The sequence below is a fragment of the Haliotis asinina genome, chromosome 6 (assembly GCF_037392515.1).
Source record: "Haliotis asinina isolate JCU_RB_2024 chromosome 6, JCU_Hal_asi_v2, whole genome shotgun sequence".
Classification (NCBI taxonomy): domain Eukaryota; kingdom Metazoa; phylum Mollusca; class Gastropoda; order Lepetellida; family Haliotidae; genus Haliotis; species Haliotis asinina.
In genome coordinates, this window is record NC_090285.1 from 21,870,294 (window position 1) to 21,895,171 (window position 24,878).

At 42.2% G+C, this 24,878-nt stretch overlaps 1 protein-coding gene across 2 annotated transcripts in view; it reads right to left on the reverse strand.

Annotated features, from left to right (window-relative positions):
- LOC137287130 (organic cation transporter protein-like) overlaps window positions 1-24,878 on the reverse strand; it is a 344,664-nt gene that overhangs the window by 10,969 nt on the left and 308,817 nt on the right. Inside the window, exons 1-7 of one of the 2 annotated variants that reach the window (XM_067819277.1) lie at window positions 17,906-18,134; window positions 14,940-15,177; window positions 13,181-13,284; window positions 12,061-12,215; window positions 11,467-11,632; window positions 10,605-10,811; window positions 9,521-9,747 (exon numbers count right to left, since the gene is read on the reverse strand). In XM_067819277.1, coding sequence (XP_067675378.1) covers window positions 9,521-9,747; window positions 10,605-10,811; window positions 11,467-11,632; window positions 12,061-12,215; window positions 13,181-13,284; window positions 14,940-15,177; window positions 17,906-18,051 — 1,243 coding nt within the window. In that variant the 5' untranslated portion in view covers window positions 18,052-18,134. Of the gene's footprint in view, window positions 1-9,520; window positions 9,748-10,604; window positions 10,812-11,466; window positions 11,633-12,060; window positions 12,216-13,180; window positions 13,285-14,939; window positions 15,178-17,905; window positions 18,135-24,878 lie in introns of those variants that run through there. The other variant, XM_067819276.1, reaches the window with a different exon arrangement.

Here is a 24,878-nt window from a genome sequence, read left to right on the forward strand (position 1 = left end):
CACGAGATAGCCAAGGCAGCAGTTACGCCTACAGCCAACAACAGTCGGGTTGGGTTGGTCACTTTATGTTGGTTACACCACCGTTTTTTACCGGCAGCTACTCTCTTAGGATTCTTCTGCCTGGTTACTATAGGGGGTGTGGGGGGTACCACCACTGGGGTCTCCACCGTCACTGGTTCCTGTGAATCCACTGGGGCCTCCTCCTGTGCAGCATCCATCTATACTATTATTATTATTCTTTCTCTCAAATTGACAATGTTTTGCCGTGATAATCGCCGCCGTCACTGGAGCCAACAACATACCATATTTGTGGTACAGCCCGCAGCTGATAGAGCTCACGGCGTGTTCGATAAAAGGGTCTTTCTCGAGGTCCTCCCACAGGTAAAGTCGGCGCTCTGGTGGAATGGGAAGGAAGTGTGATACAATACCGGTGTATATCTGGGTCATAGCCGATCCTATTGTCTTTGTCATTTCTGCTCCGAGCCGGGACTCGTATCTAGCGTACAGCTTATCGATTTCTTCGGCTGACATTTTGTGAATTTTATCCGGGGTGTAGTCTCCAAAGTAATGTTTGGCTTTGCCGCCAACAGCCAACGCCACCAGTTTCTCTCGCTTGTCATCAGTGGGGCCTGCGGGCGACAATTGTTCGAGCAATTCCTCACACTCCATCTTATAATATAACAAGTAAGATTTAGTTTTAACTATATAATACCCGATGCAGACAAAACACAGAGAAATGAAAGTTAAGTTGCACACGACAAATACTTCAAATATCATAGCTTTTGCTTAGCTTTGCTTAGCTTTGCTTAGCTTTTACTTAGCTTTGCTTAGCAAACTATATATGCTACTGGTTGGTCGGTCTTTAGTACGAGCTTAGCGTGTTTAGTTTCAGCGAGCTGTTTCTTCACCCGTTCCCGTTCTAATTTACTCATCACATCGTTCTCTCTCAAACACTCCTCAAACGAATCCCTGTCCTTGCAGTGAAATAAGGCCACCCATCGCGTCTGCTCCCTGAGGTCTTTCAACACCGAGTTGAACTTCTGCGTTAGCACCCAGACGCTGTGATTTGCATGCCGGCCGGAGAAGGCCAGGTACGATAGCATGTCTCTCTTTTTTGTTATCTCGCGATTAGCGCTGCAGTCGTCCAGTATAAACAGCGTCGGTTCCCCTTTAAATTTCTCGTGAAGAGCTTTCAACCAGTCCTGCAGGCGTGTTCCAGGGTCGATTTTATGTACGTCCGGGTCCGTCATCACCCAAGGTCGCGCGTACGTTTTATTCATGCTCAGAGTAGGGCACATGATAACGATGTTATCGAACACATCCTTGTAGTAACCCTCCAACATATCCAACACGAAAACGGTCTTCCCACAGCCAGTCTGCCCGCATATGATAGCGCAGTGTGGGTCAGTGGGTAACCCCAGGGGGTCTCCCCCATCAGTAGATGGCTTGCACAAATCTCCCATTGTCTATATTAAGTTGCGCGTCCATAATAACGTACAGATATAATTTCAACTTACCAGCGGTTTGAGCCTTCTTATTAATCTGGATGGTTATCCCTTCGCTGCCGTTATCTATACGACGCCCGCTACCGTGCAGTTTATCATCATCCGTGGATCGCATGTCCAACCATAGGGCGTACTTGGTGGTCAGGTATTCACCGATCTGCACGGAGCCGAGGTCCAGGTCCTTTGTTATGTAATCCCCCACTGGTAGCTTTTTTATCTCATCCCACTGCTGGTGTGGCCTCATACCATGACTGAACAGCTGGTTGGGCACGCCCTCGATGGTAACTTCCACCTTTTCAATCTCGGGGTTGAAAAACTTCTCGCTGTCCCTCCGGAATGGATCGTAATCCTCCACGGGGACGACCAGGATACCTTTCATCGATCGCGCCGGCACGTTCAGGTTGATATTCCACACAGTGTCGCTCTTGTCTCGCACGACTGATCTATGCCTCAGTACGCGATCGTACAGGATAGCCATCTTCCCAGAGTACTGGCTTCGAACCTGCCTGGCCAGCTCCGGGCTAGTGACCATGTCGAACTCCAGAGAGATGTTGTCTATGGCATAACTGGCCTCATCACCGTTCGGCGTACGCACTACTTTGCTATAATCGTTAAACGTGAGCTCGTATTCGAGCCTATCACCCAGCGCGGCCTGGTAAAACGGCGCGTGTCCCGTGAGCAACTCGAAGTCGAGCGGCACGCAGAATCGATTCCCGTATGCTAGAGCGATGGCCTTTTCACCGTCCGATAGCTTGTCTTGCTGGTCTGTCGTGAAGACGTATCCTATGCGCGCCCGGGTTGATTTGCTGATACCCTGGTACACATCATTGACTCGTTCTCTCTCGCTTTTCCAGAGATCCTTGTAGCAGTGAAACACGTCGCTGTCGTCGATGCTCAGTACCTCGTTACCGCTGATCTTGACGGTCGTTTTCTTGATGATAGCTCGACCCACGTTCCGCACTAGCTCGCGTTTGTCGTTGTCGGAGGTCAACGTGATATTGAACGCCAGTCGAACAGTGCCTGGTACAATGAGGTCATTCTCACCAAGGTTTGGAAATCTAACCAGCAGAGTTTGATTCTGGTCTATCTTGCTGGGATTATTGGTGATGGTCACCGACTGTCGCACGGCTCTGGCACCTAATGGCTCTCTCAATCTTCTGAAAGGATCTAATTTTCTACCGTACATTGTTATATATAAATAAAATATATTTAAATACTAATGGATGAAGACATACCTATGGATGATATGCGGGGCGCTAGTGCCCAGGCATCTGATGAGCAGGAGACCTCATTTACTAGTTCACCATTGAGCCAAGAACTCTTGGAAACAACGGTAAATGATTATTATGAAAGTTTAAGAAGAGATAAAAACTACGTTGAACCACAGGGTATATACCATAAGAATTTTTTTGTTGATACAAAGGGTGTTCTACGCCTTAAGTCTGCCCCAGGGGTTGACCTCTTTAACAAGATCAATAAAAAACCACTGGCCTTGTCAACTCTAGCCAGCCGCAATGGTGGTGCTGAATTTATCCGTAAAAATCTAAACATGAATGATTACGGTGGTGCAATACCTAAGACCGTTAAAGAAGATCTGCAAGCTACCAGATCCCACCTCACCACTATAGATGAAATGACACCAGAGCGTGCTACAGAAGCCTCGGACAGCATAGAAAAACTGTTGAGCACCTACTGGGACAAACCGTTACCGGGATTTGACTTTCCGGTAAGGGAACTGTACGGCTTAGACGAAGCCGTGAAACGTGTGCGTGGAGAACTCGTGAACAACATGGGGAAACTGAACGAAATCGACGAGCACATCGCTAGGGAAAAAACCAAACTCACCGAAACTGACGACGATGATATGAAGCGTCGTATCAATGAACGAATACGCGATTTAGAAGACGAGAGACGTACACGATTGGAAGCCGCTTCCTCGAATCGTGAACATCTTCGATCCCAGATCAGTCGCATTCGGGAAACAATCGATAGAATACTGAACGAAGATACAACTTTAGCCAACAGGATTCGGATATTATTCCGGGAGCAAGGGATCACCATCGCCAGCATTCTGACTGCATTGGGTTTCATCATATCAACCTTGGTGGTGTCACTGGTGGGGGGTGCCCCTGTTGGGTCTACAGGAGGCGGCGGAACTCCAAGTGGCGGTGGTGGTGTTAAAGACTGGATTAAAAAACTCGGGGAAGGCCTAGCTAAACTAGCTGGTAAAGCCGCCGAAGCCCTTCCCGGCATCCTGGGTAGCATCGTCTCGTGGTTGTTGAGCGCTCTGTCTAAAACTGCCATGTGGCTCAGTCAAAACCTGTGGGCAGCCATCGTCGCCGTGGTGGGTCTGGTGTACGTAGCGGCTAAGAAATCTTTAACCAAATAAGTCCCAAAGTTACCCCACCAACCACTAAGGCTGTTTTATTATCAATATGCTGCTGATAGGTGGTGGAAACCCCCACACCCCCCGGGGGTACCTCCACATGAACTTTAGGCTCCGGTGGTGGCGCAACTATACCCGTTTCACGTGGTTGGGTGTGTGGGATATGTGGGGTGTTAATATCGGGGTTGATACCCAACTTTTGATCCTTCGTGGCTATGACTATTTCGTTGTTATAACCCACCACTTTTTTTATTCTCAGTTGTATATCACTCGGAGCCATGTACAACCCCACGCCGAACACGTAATTGACTTTCGATCTGGCGTATTCTAACACGTTTTGGTAGCGTTCGATGGCCCGCGGGAGATCAACTGGAGAATTGATAGCATCCTCAACGTTGGAAACGAATTGTGTCTGAGCGTCGTAAGCAGTTCCCTTACCGATGATGTTGGAACGCGTCATCGACTGCGCACCCAACAGCGCCCACACGTACGTTCGAATTGAGTCGTTCAAGCGTATTGTACCAGCACGAGTGAATCCTTTCGATGTTTTTGAGATCATTTTAGTCCAGGCTGTGGCTGCATCAGGACTGGTTTGCTTTATACAGCTGACATGGATCTTTTCATTCGTTGTGGGCCCTGTAAATGTATGCCGGTTTGGGTTGTATGAACCATCTTTAGAACCGGCATAATATTTTCCGGACCTGTAGAAGTACACGAGAACTATACCGAGACCATGGTTCACACCAGGAAGGCGAAAGTCTTTATTCGTTGGAATCTCAAACTCCCCACAAATACGTTCATAAGCGCGTCTATCATAGGGGTTATTCGTCATACTCCACGCTTTATCTTGGGGAAGAGGAGCACTTATTTCCTTCAATATTCGTCTCGTTTGATAATAAATATGAAACAAAATAACCGCCTTACTCAGTTCGTCTATACCGTAGTCTGGTGTCACACCAGACCCTGTCGTCGCACACCACACAGCAAAGTTGAGTTGGTTCTGCCAAAACTGCATTGGGTTTTGATTCCAGTTTACCACCGCCTGCGCGTTATTAACTGACACGACATACTTTTCAAAGATATCAATAAAGGTTGTTTTAAACCCCGTACCATCTGCATTCACCACGATTTTCAAGTGTGCTAAATCCATATTATAATTTATAATTCATATATTATAATATGTACATAACACTTCCAGGAATAACGAGCGGTGAGGCCGTTCAGCTGACGCACGCGATCGATAACACGTCAGGTCAACTCGAAGTCGCACTCTGCGATATCACCTACCTACCGCAATGGACTAACATTAATATCAGCAACAATAAGCTGTTCGTCAGTGGAACTCGCAGCCAGATAACTGACGGCTACTACAGCGTGTGCTCTCTAAACGACGAGGTCTTCAAACCCCTGGGAGCCGAACTCAAGATGAACGACTCAAACGGTACAGTGGTGTTAATCAACAATGGAATAAACCCTTTGAGGCTCGGCCGACCATTAGCAAGGATACTCGGTATGTCTCCTGACGAGATAAAACCAACAACAACCGTCACAGGCACGAAGTTACCCGACCTAGTACCGTACCGAGAGCTGTACATTCATCTCGATCAGGTGAGCACAACGTATAACATTCAAGGAGGTCACCCTTCCACTATATTGAGAGCAGTGCCGGTGAAAACTGAGAAATTCAACGACGGTAGAACCGAGTCATTTTCACCACGGCAGTATAAGAAATTAACCCAGGGCAACATACCTGAGCTGACAATATCGGTGTTAGATATAAATCATAATCCTGTAAATATAGGATACCTCAGCTTAACGCTTCACGTAACATGACCAGCGCACAAGGGCCCGGAGTGAAAAAATGTGTCAATATCGGGATCTCCGACCTCGGAGACACACGCGGTTTCGACGCTCCCGGAGTAGATGGTAAATCGTATGCCTTGCAACTGAAAAACAACATTTACAAACGCGTTGAAGTCTCCTCCGGTGGAGCCCTAAGCGATGTAGTAGATACCACAGGAGCAACAGTCAACACTAAGTACGCCCTCGTCAACACCGGTGATGACAACTGGAGAATATACCCATCATTCGGAGGTAAACTGTTCGACTTAGACGATGTTGAGAGAACTGCCATCAAAAAGAACCGGCCATATAAGCTCGTCTTCACCGAAGATGACAAGTGGGTGTTATTAACCGATTACAACAACTACTGGTTTCTCAATATTAAGCTCTTCTCCCCCTACGTGTTCACTGATAACAAAGACCACTACCTAAACAAAGTCGTGAACGATGGATTCCTGCTCGTGGCTTACGTCCCAACTCAGAGACGCAGCGTAGTCGTCAGCCCAATCGGCAATTCACCACTCCACATGCTATCGAGTAAAACAGGCATACAAAACGTGACATTACAGTTGGTGTCTGAATTCGAAGGCATGGACAAAATACTAGATGGTATACCATCAAACACAACACTGGCCATCAAAGTCTACCTAGGGGAATCATCGGGGGATAACGTCGAGATCGTGAAGGGGGTCAAACTAGGGTGGGAGAAACGACACAAGGATCAAGTTTGCCACGTTTACGTGCGGGTGGGTGTCGGCTCCAACACCAGTCTGCAGGGTGTCAACGTGATCGTGGAAAACAAGATATCACTAACCAAGATCTTCCTACCTAACAACATACACTTTATTAGTATGAATTTAATCCCTGAATTATTAACAGAAAACCAGTTGGAAATTATATAATAATATTATAATAATGACCAGTCATCATCCCAACACTACGCTTAACGACCTGGGAGATACAGAGGGATTCGATCAGCCTGGTGAGGAAGATGAATTATACATCCTGCACTTCAAAAACAACGTGTACAGACGGGTGCCATTACCAGATTTAAAAGAGCCTAAATGGCTGATCAACTTAACATTCACCTCACCTTATATCACATTAAATAATGGGGTTGTCTCTAAGATTAAGAACAATGGTATCTGGGCAGGGGATTTCATCCCGGAGAGGGTATTATTACACATACCATCTACTGGTTACGGTAAAAAGGGGTTAAGTGCTTATCCAAACAATAAATTAACATTTAGCAGTAATCTTGATAGAATATCCTCCCCTTTCACCCTCATCATAGAAGTCTTCTTTACGAGTTTATCCGATGGAGACCCAATAATACACCAAATTTTACCCGAGGTGTATATAAGCTGGATTAGAGAACACCAAGATAAATATTGCCGTATTGTTATACAACAGGATACCACGGGTCCTATAAACCACTTAACAAGCCTCAGTAGGGTTTTTATTGCAACAGGAAATTCTATTAGCCTCTCACCTATTACCCTGACTAATAATCTAGAACTTATAGGCTTCAAATACATTGATAGATTTTTAACTGAACCCCAATTAAAATATCTTTCAAAATATATATTATAGGATGGGTCTGTACCCAGTCGTAGAGGAAGTAGCTAAGACGTTAGAAACCGTAGATGGGTTCCGCTTGAGGCAGTTATGTGATGTAAAACGTCAACTAGAACAAGACCGTGACACGCGGAAAGCACTATGTAAAAAATATAATAGAGCTTTCAATATCGTGGATGGGGCTGACACTACCCTTATGGCAACCAGTATGGGACTAGGGGCGGCAGGCGTTGGGTTGTTAACCACCATCGTGGCTGCACCTATAGTATTAGGTATTGAAATAACGGCTGGGGTGACAGGGTTGGTAGGGTTGGCGCTTAAGTTAGTATCACGCAGACTTAATCGTAAGGCATTGAAACACGACGAGATCAGGATTCTGGCCGAAGCAAAGCTGAACACAGTGAGTGAGCGTATTTCCACGGCACTCTCTGACAGTAAGATCTCAGAAGAGGAGTTTCGTTCAATCCTATCTGAACTCACAAAATATAACGGAATGAAACAAGATATTCGGTCCAAGTCTCGTAAGTCTGCTATCAGCGAGGATGAGAAAAAAAAGTACATAGAACAGGGGATACAAAAAGCCCAACAAGCCTTTATTACGAACACCAAAGAGATCATAGGCGGTTCACGTTAAACTGTTTCCTCGATATAAACATGACATAGGGGCGATAGCCGTAAGCGAGCCACCGATCCTATATGGTCAGTCAAAACTTACAACATAGATAAAGTGGATATGAAAGCCGACGAACCTAACTTGTACTACTTGAGGGGTGGGCCGGGTAGGGGTTTTGTAAGAGAAGAATTATTGATCGTACCGTACGGCACAGTGTTACCGCCTGCCAAGTCACGGTAAACGTGATGGTGTGGTTTTGTAGTAGGGGTAATAGTAGCAAGAGCTAAGGGTCCCACCAAAGCCTCATTTAGTAAATGAGGCTTTTTAGAGGGGGTTTTTGAAAAGTGGTCCAGAACTCTCATTACCTATACTACTTCTTTTTAAACAAAATCTAGACATCATAATATTCCTCTGGATTGTTTACCTAGGCACTGATGGTACGGTAGCCCCAATTCTTTTATATAGCTTTGAAACTTGGGCATATGAAAAGTATACATAATTGAAGAACAACTGGTGCTTCCAAACTTGACTAGCGGTTTTGCGAAATTCCACCCCTACGTTTATGGTATATGGAGAACTCGGAAGATCCCCTTTAAATATCACTACGTCTAAGCGCATTATTTGTTATTGGCATAAACTTGATAACACTGGAATGCAGCGGAAATTATCATGATTGATTAACAATTACGCACACAAAGTATCTTGAAGTATCATAAAATGAAATATTTTTATAATTTGAGATAAATGGGGCTTCCTTTAGTATTTTATAAACCTTTTAGTGCGGCATGTCGTTTGCTAGTTTCACAAGTGGAGATTGTCTAAAAAAAACCCAATTCTACCAAAGTTGGAAAGTTGATATTGCAAATAGCTTTAAGGGAGTTTAGTAAAAACATATTAAAATATAATACTGAGACAGAGAATAAACTGAATGACCTGACTGAATGACAAAGAAGTTAGCACTATCACTAAATATTATTAAAGAATCAAGCCTGTAAACATCTGTTGTTACGACTGAGTGGGTATGGTTTTAGCAATATTTCAACAATATTGCAGGGGACAGCAATATGGGCTTCATACATTCTGCTAAAGTTTGGATTTGAAACAGGGAGTTCCAGAGCTAAGGCTTGAAACACATGGCTACCCGTCGCCAAGCAAAGAAAATAAGATCTTTAATCATTCAAGAGAACCTTCCGGGCGGCGTTCGAAATAATCGGGCCGCCAGTTTCAAATATCTGCAGGCTCTTGTAGTCTTCAGTGAATTATCTGTCAATTTGTGTTTCCAGCCAGAATCATGCCCATATTTTACTAACGTTCGAGAACCACCCATGATTCATAAATGGCAGCACCATTAATATTCTTTACTGAAATGCCACTTCTCCCTGCGCTGTAGGCATACAATGTGAAGCTTTGTACAAGGTAATGTATTTTGTTTTTATTGGTTTGACATAGACAAGCGGATTTCATTCAGGGCCTGTAGATTTTAAAGCCTGCAGGCGGCATCAGGCCCTGATGGCCTCAATAGTGGTTGATCCACAATTTCTAGATAATACATTAAAAAAAATAAATAGTATTTTTTTTAATTCAACGGTTTCTTACGTTTTTCTGTTACTATGAAAGGTAGAATTGTAAATGTACACGTTGCTCCTGCCATTAACATAGAAGCACATAGCATCTTCTTGCGCCCGGTGCGCTCTACAAGCATCAGGCAGATGACGTAAGCGAAGGCCTCAACCAGAACAAACAGGAAGAAGTTGAGGTAGACGTTGCCAGAAAGGTTGGTGACGTTCATACTAAGGCCGAAAAAACCCATACCTATTGCAAACCTAAAACAAAAACCAATCTGGTTATTTGAGTGTCTAACTTTTCAGGCAACAGTTGTATCGTTTACATTCGCAGCCACAAGAAAGCAATAACACTTGATAAGAAAGGGAAATTCTCGCACTGTCGCGAGAGGAAAAATTCAAATAAATCCGTGTGATAATTTGGCTTGATGATTTTCGATGATCAGTTTTTAGACTGGGATATCTGCAAAAGTTGTGGAAGGAAAACCTGTACGATATGGATAAATATAGAAGTGTGTCTCGCACGTATTAAAGCAGAAAATTAGCAAAATTCTTCAAATGATCTTCAGATGTATCCACAAATATCAGTTTGGGTTTGAACGTTGCAAAGGATGCCGTGACTATTTTTTACAATTTATATCTTAATCTTATTCATAAGCCTACCAAATTCTTCTTCCACTTTAAAAAACTGAAACTGAATAGATTGAATTTCTTTATCTCCAAGTGCAAATTGTTTAAAACATTAATCTGCCAGTCAGTATAACCAAGTTCTTAGTGCCGTTTCCATACTTACACTTTCTACAGAATTTCCAACACATCCAAATATATCTCATTACTTTTACAGTGAAATATCATGCTTTGTGCTGAAGATCTTGTTTAGAATTAATCTTCTGTAATCCATGCTTGTCGTACGAGGCAACTTAAGGGATCGGGAGGTCATGCTCGCTGTTTTGGCTGACACATGTCAACATATCCTAGTTGCGTACATCGATAGTTATGATGTTGATCTCTTTATTGTCTGAACCAGACTCCTTTATTCAGAGACCGTCGCCATATAGCTTGAATATTGCTAAGTGCGACGTCATTCAACCAACCAACCTTCCCCTGGGGACACTTACCAGCTGTAACATATAATAACGACCCGTTTCATCATAATACGAGATTTCAGTAACTCCCAGAATTGCTGATCTGTGTCATCGTCGTTTGCGCAAGTGAAGTTCTCGTCCAGTTTGACCTTATTAGCCTTTGCCATCTTAATCATGGTCTGATTAGCTTCCTCGACTCTACCTCTACTGTACTGCCATCGAGGGGATTCTGGCAGGAAGCTGGAGTACCGAACAGAGACAGTGAGTGAGTGCGTTTAGTTTTACGCCTCTTTTAGCAATATTCCAGCAATATCACTGGGGGATATGCCAGAAATGGGCTTCACACAGAGTGTCCATTTGAGGAATCGAGACCGGGTCTTAGACGTGAAACAGCCCCCTTATTTCATTGTTATATTCTTCCCTATTGTTAGGCGGGCTTTACTTTAGCTTGAAATTATTGCTTGACCCCAAATGCAACGTTTTCCTTCAATACATGATGCCGATGAAATTCATTTCTCAGCTTTTCAGCGAGTACATAGTAATACAATTGCCGGGGCACAAAAGGGGTTCGCGTGTCACAGAGCTAAGGATTCTTCTTACAGTGGATGATAACCTTAGAATTTGCTAGATACGATTTCTGTGACCAAGTGTTATATATCTATGACCAAAATGGGTTTTTTTCCATATAAAAACTTTAAATGTTAAAGCCTACGGGAGGGAGTGAATCCCTCGACCAGTGAAAGTAGTAAATATGGTCTAAGCAGCTTGGAACAGTATCCCAGGACAGTCATCGGGGCTGGTTAATGTGGGAGGAAAACCTGAAATGACTTGGATTTGAGACGTTGACCAATTGATGGTAAAAGAGTAGTAATAGTGCAGGAGAAAACGTCCTTACTACAGATACACGAAGATGACGCCTGTAAGGCTGACGACGAGTTGTCTGGTCTTCCAGTCTCGTAGTAGATAGATTGTCAAGGCAACAATCATGTTTCCTGCACTCCAGAACAGATTCTTTGCCACACCCACCAACATTCGTTTGGACGGGCCAACAATCTCCATGCCTAGGCGAAAAAGCTACCCAAATAGTGTTGGGTTTACAAATTCCTGTAACTGTATTTCATTCATACCAAACCATTAATGTATAACATAGGGCACAAAATGTTAAGAATTGTCACAACAAAAATTTTCTCCTATGTTGTTGTGCCGATACGTAGTCTTCAACAATGATAACGTTCTATTATTTTTTTTAAAAAACAACAACAAAACTATCATAGCACGTGCTGCTTCATCCAAAAACGAGGCTGACATAAGTTGTAACATTGGTGTCGCGTACTTTAAGCGAATGCAAATGTGAGCTATTTCAGTCACGTTGTGTGTATGTCATCCAACCTTTTGGTATCGCTCGATGGCGTACTCTGATTGAAATACGGTTGGCCGAGTTAACAAGTTGTCACTATATATGCCTAATATGAGGAAGTGAACAACGTACTAAACACAAAGCTGGTGAGATACTGCGTGTTGAAGCTGGCTGTAATCAGGACGATTACTATGATGAAGGCGTAGAAATTGTTGACCCATGGGAGACAAATGCTGTGGAGTATACCAATAAGCATGGCCACCAGGAGCACTTTCCGCCGACCAAACCTGCAACACACATTGATAATCTGGAATCCATGCTGCCACCATCTTATTCCTTTCTGTCTTTCTTCCTCAGCGAGGACTCCGGGTTAGACTGGAGGTGCCCAAATACATCGGGCTGTCAAACTGTCCCTCTCTCGTTTGGGGGGACCCGTGAAGATCCTGGGTAGAATAGGTCTGCAGCAACCCATCCTTGCCACAACAGGCGACTGTGATTGTCGTAAGAGGCGACTAACGGGATCGGGTGGTCAGACTCGTCGACTTGGTTGACACAAGTCATTGGTTACCAATTGCGCAGGTCAATGCTCATGTTGTTGATCAGGACCCACTTGCACAAAGCGATCTTAGCGCTACGACTGTCTTTAGCCTATGTTGATAAATGAGAGTTACAATCATTGTAGCGCTAAGATCGCTTCGTGCAAGTCAGTTGATTGTCTGGTCCACACTCGATTATTAACAGACCGCTGGAATATTGCTGAGTGCGGCGTAAAACTAAACTCACTCATTCGCTCACTCAATCACTTGGGGGGTCATCGTATCCTGTAGGTTGGACAGTTGCTCACATATCAGTCATTTCATTTATAAGCCGCTGTACACATGAAGCAAGTGACCACTAATATGAACATCGGTATTTATTCATGCCAGGACACCCTCGACGAATCAGTATGCAATGAAAGATAAACATTTTTCTTATCTCATCGTATGAAGTGACTGGTAATCAAGCACAGGGGTTAAGCATCAGGAGACTCCCGAAATCTTGCAGACCATATCAGAACTGTGTTTGTGAATCATGTAGCTCATGGTATCAACGACTGCTGTGACTGGCCCAGATTGTTTTTCAGTTTACGGTGATGCAAATGATTTCGCAGGCTGATGACTCAGCAAAACTGCTTCATCTTAAGAATTACAGTCTGTCGCCATAAGTAATAGCTGTATTAAGCAACACGCAAACAAATAATACAAAAACGTACATGTCTGAGAGCGGTCCACTGATGAGTACTCCAACCAGCTGCCCAGCCATTGCCGCCATCTTGCCATGACTTACATACAGCTTCCGGTCGCACACCAGGTCCATCTGAAGGTAACGCAACTAACACGGTATCATCCACGCCATGCAGCATGATAGATTTCAACGCTTTAGGAATATATTTCTAAATCACTCTGTATAATCTCTTCGCTTTAGTGAGTGAGGGTGAGTGAATTAGTTTAGTTATATGCCGCTCACAGCAGTGTTCCAGTTATGTGATGGCGGTCTGTAAATTGTCAAGTCAGGACCAGACAATCCAGTGATCAACAGCATGAGCATTGATCTGCGCCATTTGGGACCGCATCTTGTGGGAACGCGCTGACTTGTTTGACACATGCAGTCGGTTCACAATTGCGCAGATCGATACTCATGCTGTTGATCATTGGGTTATACGGCCCAGACTCGATTAATTACTGACAGCCATACAACTGGAGTAATGCTGAGTGCAGCCTATAAATAAACTCACTTACTAAAACGTATCAATGTATACAAACAGAAGAATTGGGACTATAGGAGTCATTGTGTTTCAGTCATTTTATAAAAGGAGCATCTCTCCCAATATGTTGGGAGTAAAATGTGTAAGTTTTCAGGATCAAGAAGTGAACCGTACTGAGTTCTTAACATACAACGCAGGATGCGTCAGGAAACAAACGAGTGGAAGCTGTCAAAACCGGCATCTTCTCATTCCGGCAAGTTGTCCACACCGGCATGAAATCTCACCCCATCCATGGCTTGTATCTTTACCATCAGGTCGACAATCCATCATTTTGTCTAAATCGGATTATTTCTTCTTTCCCAATGAGTGCCGGTTTAGACAGCTTCCACTGTAATGTATCTATAGAATACATTGTTCCAGCATATATAAAATAATACTGTTCCGATATTCGTTGACAAGAGCAGGAGAACCACATAGAGCACAATCCATATGGAAAGAAAATCAGATGTTATTATCAACCAATAAAGAAAACACAGACCTAAATTCTCGATCCACGTATTACTGATCTCAGGGAATAAATCTAGAGTTATGACCGTGTATTAATTCATCAAGGCCAAAGAAAATGATAGAAGGATGTTCAGCCATTAAAATATTCACTTTAGGACTGATATTTTCTAATTCTCCTTCATATGGGGATTGTGATATCTGAGGACAGGTGAAGTGAAATTTAGTGCCAGATTATTATCTTACTTACATACACAGAGTGACAAAGCTTCGGCCCTTCAAACTAGGGTATGTGCAGTGCTAGCCCGCTGACACAGTTTCTTCTCTTCAAACTAGGGCGTGTGCAGTGCTAGCCCGCTGGTATTACTTGGCGCAGTTTAACATACCCACTCAGACACATCATACTGATTCCGAGAACACGAGTTCTTGTTTTATCCCGTAAATATCGAGCGAAAAGCTGAATACTACGTTACATAGTCTCATGTCATTTGGTATGAGGGGCGGTGAGCCTAGTGGTTAAAGCGTTCTCTCGTCACGCCGAAGAAGCGGAATATTGCTAAAAGCGGCGTAAAACCAAACTCACTCACTCATTTGATATAAAGTAACCAGAAGATCGAACCACCTGCCATTTGCTCATCGGGAAGACTGTATCCACTGGGCCATAGTAAATGTATTTTAATTACTGATAATGGGTCTGTTCAATGGAAGTTGATATTTATTATAAGTGTAATGGACACGGAGTCCATGTTTGGGCACAACTTACCTCCTGAGCAACAGTTGATTGGTATACACTTTTGTCATATGTCCACGTATGGCATGGCTCGGTGATATTGTTCGAAACACCTGACGATGCCATTGTGGAAGTTGAGAAAACCTCGCAGGATGAATACTTCCAGTCCCCATCGTTGCCCTTCACATAAGGTATTGTCACATTGATGAGGTTGGTATGAGCCTGGCTCTGAACCTTGAATGTATCATTCAACAACCCAGGGATGGCGCACCTGCAGTTAAAAGTATGTGTTTAACAATGTAATATCGGCGGTGTGGCCCAATGGTTAAAGCGTTCATCCGTCTCGTCGTAGGTTTGGAGTCGAGTCTCCTCACAGGCATCATGTAAACTGCAAATCTCCAGTGATCCCGATGTGAACATGCAATGATATTCCCCCAAGCGGTGTAAAGCTGTACTCATTCTGACACAAGGCAGCTGTCTGTACATTCACATCGCTGTAGACACATTACAAATAAAATATTATTCCTTTTGTATAGCTTTTGTACAGCTTTCCCACTGTTGACGAATTCACCAATAAGGAGATCTATAGCCCATTTGCATACTAGATGCTAGAAATAGATGCTAGTTTTATTTCTAAATTACTGTGATGTTCTAGTTGGTTTCACTGTGCTCCGTTGACAGGATTCAATAATTTGCATGTATTTATGGTGAGGTTACAACTTGTTTCAGTCTCCATATGGCTGAAATATTGCAAAAGTGACTTAGAGTCACCCGACAGGACACAAGAAATGGGCTTCGGGAGACTGACATCAAGTCTCTGAAGTGAGCATATTTTACAAAAAAAATGTTCATTAAAATACTGATAAAATTTCATGGAAATAGAGGAATCATGAGATAGAGGAAGCGGTTGACCATACTGGTGAAACATCGGACACGGATGACGAGCTGACATTTGAAGGGGATGAATGAGTTTTACGCGACGTTTTAGCAATATTCCAGCAATCACGACGGGGGACACCTGGAATGGGCTTCCTATATTTGTACCTATGTGGAGAATCGAATCCGGGTCTTCGGCGTGACGAGTGAACTAGGCTACCCCACCGCCCCGACAGTTGAGGGGATTCCAACTTATACTAGTCATCCCGTAAAAGGGCACATTACAAAAATGTGTCCCGTGGAAAGATAAGACTTTTCAATTCCTATTCTTTTATGGTGTTGTCCCAATGTCGACCTTGCTCTACCTGACATTCTCGAGTATACTTTCCGATAAATTTCCACTATACCATGGATGCATCTACGCCTCAGTCCGATAATTTTATTACCTCGCTTTGCTGGCTCACAGTAACCAATCATCTAAGCCTCCGCTACAACGGAATTTGCCAGTGTCAACCAAGATAGCGGTTGTAACTGCGAAGGTTTGTACGCAACGCGACTCGGATTTGGGGGAAATTAACAGATATATTGACAAGTCCATCATTTTTTAAAAAATGTATGCGAAGACTCCTTCTACCTCTTTCAGGGATCCTCTGCATCATTTGTGTTTCCAGGTTTAATCGGTTAGATAATGTGAAAAGGGAAAGTGAGTTGTGACTGGTTCGCTCAACTTCCCAATGTAGACACTATTACAAGTGTGTATTTTCTGTATATTTTGTTATTAATTGAGTAATGATTATTATTGGGTCACAACATTTAGTGTTTTGAATAATAAATATGATGGGTCACATTTCGTTTTAATAACTGGTCAACACTTTTAGCATTCAGGTTTTCCGGAATTTATCTGCTCCTAGTTTTCTATGTTTTTACTTCCGGGAGATTTATTCGAGTGCATTCTACAATGTTGACGATAGTCGTGTGTGCCCGAACCTTTCGGGAATGACTGTGTATATATATAAAGGCTGGTTGCCGTGTTGAGGGCGACACTCACACACATTCATTCATATTTGCTGGATTTACTGCCAACACTTGAAATCCCGTCAACTCCTGAATCTACTTTATCTGCTGTCGCACCGATCGCTGTGCTGACATTCTGCCATAGTTGATTCTCTCTCACACCAAGACTTTGGTGAGTTTGCTATATTGTATTTTGTGATCTATTGACTTAGATTTTGTCTCTCTTGAATTGTACCTGAAATCTGCATTGTTATATTGACTTGTGACTTTGTATACCTTGCTCTCGTTGCATAACAATACATAATTTGAACATAAACGAACTGTCTCTGTTCTGTTTTGCTGGTTTACAAGGGGATTTCTTAAATTGTTGTCACGGTAAATTCTTAACCGTAACAACACCTGATTGGATAAAAAGCCAGCCGTGGGAGGTAATAAATTCATCAGGCCAAGTCGTAGATGCATCCAGGGTATAGTCTGGAGGATCGAGGATGGTTGGGCACTGGTCGAGTCGAGGTCGGGCCGGTCGACTTGGGGCGAGATTAAATCAAAATTAGGTCGACATACAGGTTGAGTTGCTCGAGTACAGGTCTAGCTGTTCGGGTACCTATAGGTCTTCTCAGCTTGGCCGACCTGATTCGAGATAGGGCAAACTGAAATCGAACTAAGGTCGTAAAAGTCCCTAGGAGGTCGTTGTGAGGTCGACTGAAGTCTAGACCCCCGACCACGCCACCACTTTCCCCAGATCGACTAATATGCAAGGTCGAGGCCACGAGATCGCCACTTGGATCACACCATTAACATTTTACACCAATTTGAGATTGCATCGGCACTCATCCTGGAACATTCTTTCAATAGGTAGTTGTATGACAAAGACAGTCACTGATTCTTTTCCGATAACGGTAGGAGTAAAGTTGTATGACAGTTCTTGCAATATTTGAGCCATATTTTACCGGAGACACCAGAAATCGATTTGACATATTGCACACACTTTGGGAATCGGCCCCAGGAGCGAACGCTTTACCACTAGGCTGCCCCTTAGTCCCGAAACTGAAATGAGTTCATATGTATCCAATGAAAATTTACCATTATTATGCTATTGTGGAACCTACCTATGCTGTGGCACAGCAAACAGAAACACAAAGATACCCACAGTGATGGATGCAGTCTGGACCGCTGGAAGACTGAGAAGAAGGTACAAACGTTTCTGGAAAGGTCCGAACTCCCCCAGTGATACAAGCAAGTCGTCGAATTTCATTTTGATGTCAGATCAGTTTCCTCCAGAATATGTCCCTGAAGTTCCCGAATGCCTTCTTTCGGTTATAGCGATGCCCTTGAAAGTGAATGGTGTATGTGCCGTGTATGTTAAACTGTGGACTGGACATACAAAACCTGACAGCGTGACTTATCAAGAAGTGAAACCGGAGAACCCTGGTACTATTATCTATATGGGTACTGTGTTTGAAACTCAATCTGGTTGATGTAAGTTTAATATCCCTGTGCCTGCACAGTGTATGTTGTTACAAAGAATTGCATGCAACAACTCACTGCATTTCTGCTTAAAGACTGTTTAATTAAAGTTGACGCGTGCCGGTGAACTGTTCTCAATGAGTGAACACTGTTTAATTAACGTCACATTATGATGGCTACCCAATGGATGAACACTTTTAAAGAGTGTCATTGATCAAAATTCATATGAGTGAATAGTTCTGAGTGGTAAATGCCAGTATTGTCATGTTTCTTAATTGCTTGGACTTGTCACACTGGCCATTGTAAAACAGCAAATGCTAGGATTGTGAAATTTACTGATTACATTGGTGAACAGTGGGTCGAAACGGATCGGCGTAGTATTTGAAAACACTTTCATACACTTGGTTCCAGGATCACCAACCGGCTGGGAGTTTCGCACTCGAATCTAAACAAATTAGGTACCATCCATACAAGCAAACAAGTACGTGGATATTATCAAGATGGAGCAGACCCATCCTGTTCTTCTCCAGATTCAGGCTGGTGGTAGACTGACATCAAAGAGAACACAGTACCTGAATTTCGACACATACAATAAAAATGAAAAAGGGACTATTTGACCTAGAGGAAAAGTGCCATAGAATGTCAAGAGGAAAAATACGCATTGCCGTGGACGTTATTATATGCATGTACATGAATAAATCATGTGAACAGAGTGTTTCAGGAGTTAAGGTCACCTTTACTGCAACAGACTATAGTTAATAATCCTACTGTCAACTCCACCCCGATCGACTGAACCTCTCTTCGAACAATAGGTGCAGGTACAGTGAGGCGTCATCAACCCAACATATACCTCCCAGTGGTTACTGAACTAAGCCGTTGTTGTTTCATCTATGGTGGTCGTATCAAATATCCATGTACAAGGGGTGGTTCATGAATCACTGAAGAAAATGAAATAAGAAAAATATGTAGATGTGAAAAATATATTCTCATCAACACTATTACCATAGACATAATATCATCCACTGATTGAAAATGCCGAAATTTACAAATTGATTATGGACAAGCATGGCATTATATTCTTGCAGAGCAACTGACATAATTCAATAATCGTTACATTATATTATGACAATGAAAAGGAGACATAAGGATATTTGCAGATAGCAATAACATTTACAATAATACATCATGATCATCATATCATCCTGCAATCAAATAGTAAACTTTAAAAAGTAAGCCCAATGATAAATAATTGCTTATTTATTGACATACCGCCTAAATCGTAATACCCTTGAAATGATGTATAAACAATATACATGACTCGTGTTTGACTACTGAGGTCACATCGGGGACGACTACACTAAAGAGCAACCTGATCTCTTAGAAAAAATAAATCTAAATGCACGAACAATATTGTACGAACAATGTGTGGAGCGGTACGCGGAACTAGCCATAACAAATTATATGCCGAAACAAATATCCAGGTTTTAAGGATAAGTAGAAATAATAATTAATTCATGTTTTTCTACAAAATGGTATCTAACCAGTGTTGTCAGTCCTTGTATACCGGTCTCGAACCAACACAATCCAAGAAATTGTAATAACATTCAAAACATCAACTGCAGAACAAGTAATTAGGAAAACTCATTTTCACCCGATACTATTGAACTATGGAACAACTTACCTCAACATCTTAGTCACTTAAAGGCCTTGTCAAGTTTTTTAATGCAGCTCTGAACTTTAAATCCACCTCGTATATGTTTCAATCTCAAATATGGACGTCCTTTTGCTCAAATTGTCAGTTCCTGCCTGCGACTCAGCAGCAGTGGTTAAAACATTATTTATTCACTTGGAAATGGATTGGCAAACACGCATGTATGGCTTATATTAATGCCTCTCCAGAATACATGCTTTGTTCACATTTGTACGTGGAAATTTTACATAATATTACTATACATTGACATAATTTTGTATAAGATGAGTCAGAATGTTGCGTATGATAAACAAAGCAGCAGTGACCTCAAACATGAAAGATGCAGTTCAAAAAGTCCGATATGCTCATGTAGTCTAGCAAACGAAGATAGTTTTCACTTTTATCTATACTTGTCCATTACGTACTGTAACTCCAAATAACATGTACTTTTACAAAATAAATGGACTTACATTAGACTCACTATTATTCGGAAATGTCCATGCAACTGCACCGGTAAACATGCAGATGTTTTAATCTGTTCAGTTATATATTGTAAAGTCTGGCAAATTTGACCCCCCTCCCCCCTCCTTCAAAATAACGATTTTTTTACATCCAACGTATGACGTCGAGATAGCACGTACAGCTTGTTGCAGGTTTACCATAGATTATTACTTGTTTCTGTAAGAGAGGTGTTCATATAAGCTTACAGCTTGATCACCGATCCCTGTTCTGTTTCATTTGAATAAAAATATGTTTAAACAAAATGCTCCACGGGCGTGACACTGAATATCCGTTGCATCGATCGTGTATGCAGGCACGTTTATTAAAGTGAATTTGTATGTTAATGTAAACCAAACACACATGGAAAACATATTTAGTTACAACAGTTACAAACGAGTCACGAACTGCTCTTGTAACTGGGTCTGCAACTATACTGGTAATGACAGACGCCATATCCAGTATTCCGAAGCTACACTGACATTCTGCCTCTTCATCTGAAGCTGTACTGATATAACAGTATTGCAGTGGTCAGATGCTAGATCCATTATTCTGACGTTATACTGGCATACTATCAGCCTGAACCCATACTGGCATACTGCCTATTTGTCTGAAGGTGTACTGACATACTGCCTATTTGTCTGAAGCTGGACTGACACACTGCCTATTTGTCTGAAGGTGACTATCTAGGCGCCTGCAGATCATGTGGACATCTGTTGGAGCCATCATAGTCATGACCAGAGGAAAGAGTATCATGGTCATAAGAAAGACCTGGAACTAAAATGTTGTTTAATAAGCAGGAAACCTACAGGAACAAAACACAATTCTAGATGGACGTTTTCGATGTACAGAGCAATTGTTTACGTTCCATATCTGGCAAGTGATCCTTGTTTGCAAGATGTTTGCCTCGACGTTTTAATTATCGATTTCAGGCAATCAAAGAGATAACCTATTGCATTATTTTATTGTATGAATACGAAGCTAAAGTGAGTGCCCTAGATATAATGTAGGCTAAAATATTGTCGAAAATGTGTCACATTCTCTAATGGTAGAGTGTGGCCCTGTGCATAGAACTCAGGTCACAATCAGGGGAAGTTGAGCAACGTTAGGTACGGACAGTGCTCGGATGGGTGATGGTATGACAGCTTTCTAGGACTTCAGTCCTGCCCCACGATGACGACGTGTGATCTCACCTGGGGCAAACACATTTGTTCAAATTTGCCTATGTTCACCCAGCAGAACATGGGTGGGATAAATCAATCAATCTTTATTCAGTACTTAAAAGGCCACCAGTCTGTAGTACATTTAAATTTTGGATGAGTAGATACAAGTCAAATGTAAATTCTTTTCAAAACCGTCTCTAAAACCACCGAACCTACACATGGACGGGACAATCATAAAAGAGGTTAAAAGTCATAAACACTTAGGTTAACTCTTTGGAGTGACTGTACATGGAATGACCACACCGATGATATTGTTCCTAAAGCTCACTCCAGGATCAGTTGTCCTAGGAGTTTTAAATATCTATCATTCCATATAGAACCTTGGATGTTATGTGTAAGCCCTATATCTTGCCAGTATTTGACTATTGCTCGCACATTTGAGATAACTGTACATTTGAGCAATCGCATCTACTTGAAAACTTACATCTTGATGCACTGTGAACTTTATGTGGTGCCGTTTGTGGCACAAGGCATAACAACGTTTACACTGAAACTAAATGTCAGTCCTTGCAAAATAGATGCACTTAAAATACAATAACCATATCCCAAACTGTCTGTGTGATTTCATCCCAGTCTCTGTTTCTGGAACTGTAAGTAATAGTTCAGGATACAGCTCTGAAATACTAGGAATTTACAGATGAACTGCACTTTACGCTGAATCCATTTTACTGGACACAATTGTTACGAGAGTGTGTTTCTGTCATTTGTATTTTTATTGATTAAGTGATAGTTATTATTAGGTCACGATGTTTAGAGTTTTGAGTGATAGTTATATTTGGGTCACAATGTTTAGTGTTTTGATTTATAGTCATTATATGTGAAACACTTAGTAGAACTTTTTCTCACCGAAAACCAAGACTTTGGTGAGTTGAAATTATATTTGATACCCATTACTTAAGATTTGACTCAGTTGCAACCTCTGTTGTGAATCATTGGAACTTGCTTATTGTTTGTTCCGTATATTATTGAATAGTTTAGACTTGTCTGTGTTATATTTCGCTGGTTTGCTGGGGACTTCTTACACCTTTTGTCAAGGCAAATTATTAACCGTAACACAATATATTTATGGAATTCTCTATCAAATTCCGAAGAGTCATGTAGTCTCTCAGATTTTAAAAACCTACCCTGGTAGCATTCAGACATTGGTCCTGCGTTGGCCCAATGTCTGCCAATGTTGGTCCAACTCTGAATGCTACCACGGAAATTACAAAACTGAAAACATGAAAATTATTTTGGCGTACATTATGGCACTCGATTTTGTCAAATCTTCCACTGCCGCCTCATACTCGGTTGTGGGGACCAAAACGCCTTAAGTATGTTAGGCAATTAATTTATCTGCCAATAATTGCATGGCACTCCTGCAGAAGAAGAAGTGCTTATAAAAAAAAAGGAAAAAAGAAACATCAAGCGTAACAAATACGTTTTCTTCACTTATGAGACACATGAGATCAGTTCTAACCTGAAAGATGATCTCCCTGGCCCTCTAAAATCAGGACTTTCTCACATCCACCCAGGACCCGTCAGGTAGGTCAAGTTAGCAGACATTCACCTGACACACAACACAGTCGCAGCTTTCACTACAAGTGTAGAGTGAGTGTTTGTGTGATGTTTCTTACGATGTACTTGTCTCTCAAAGGCTATGATGAGATTGGGAGTGTCGCAGTCCAGTCGTACCGACATTTTGAGTGTCTCCTACCTTGGGAACGTGATTGTTTAAAGAAGAAGAAGAAGAAGAAGAAGAAAAGTGGTGTGTACGCAAAAATCTCATAAGGTTGTAAGACAACGGTGTAACAATACACGTCACCCGGTCAATATTAGACACCAAGATGCTAAATTGTTAAATATACAAAAGTGTTAAAAACGCTTTACGTGCACGTATTACAGTTAGTGCAGCTAAGGGGTTAGATAAGTTGTCACACTGCATTAAGAACAGGAGTCAATGTTAGACAAAAAGATGGATCAAGAGACGAAGCGAGGTCCCAAACATAAACTCTTAAGTCTACATAACGGTTATATGATGTTGGAAAATGAACCTCGACTTCAATGTTATTGGCGTTACAGTATTTACAGACACAGTCAGTTAATGGGATTTTTGCTTTACATCTGTTCACTGGTGACGTCACCAGCCACGCACCGCCACCCCCCCACCCCCCCCCCCCCCCCCCCCCACCCCCCAAGAACAGAGAACATAGAGATAAAGGTCTCATTGCCTATTACAAGAATGGACGCTTGATTATCCGACCAAACGATCACTCCTCTATACTTGTCCAAGAATCTAACTCTGGTCAACCTTGACAGAAAAATCCCTTGGTTTCACTAAACTATGGAAGTGATAACATAAGGGAGTAGTGAAACTGTGTTGGGATTCTGCCTTTCTTATGACAAAGGTACGAATACAAAAATCAGAGACCCCACGCTGAAGTTTCAGAGCTCATATGTTAAGAAAAGTGGATTGAAATCAGTCCTCACATGTCGGAAAGAGGGCCATTTATGAGGACAGCGACAAGTTGCCCAAACATCAACATTATCAACGCGTGCATTGGTTACATAGGACTTCCGGTCACATACAAGATTCATCTGAAATACATGGGCAAATGAAGTATAACCACTTTCTAATACTATCACATTTCAACATTGATATTCCATTTTTGCGAGCATACCATTTTGCGGGCCATTGCGTATGAGAAAATGTAATATATCCGTTCGGATGAAACATTTCAAAAAGAATGGAATAAATTGTCACACTTTCTATCAATTTCTCATCATTTGTTTCTTTCTTGGCTTCATCATTTGCATTTTATCAATGTTGTAAATATCTTCCAGTATCCCCCATATTTTTAAATGGTATAAAATGTCCCCAGTCACAAAAGTTTACATCAAGAGTACAATGTCTCCATAAATTAAGGAACATTTGAAACTCGAATGATGTGAAAAACAAACAACCGTAATATATACATTAATCATAAGGCATCTGACAGAAATCAGTTTGTTGCATATGCATTTGGTTGCCCATTGATTTAGAGAAATTATACCCTAACAGAAACTATTATTCCGAGTACAACTCACACATTGTGCAACTGAAGAGTCGAAGACCGTCTCGTCGAATAACCATGCGTGACATACCCCAGTAACGTTCAAAAGATCGCCAGAGTCTGCAACTGTCCGATTGGAGATCAAAGTCACATGACAAGTACTTCCGGTCAT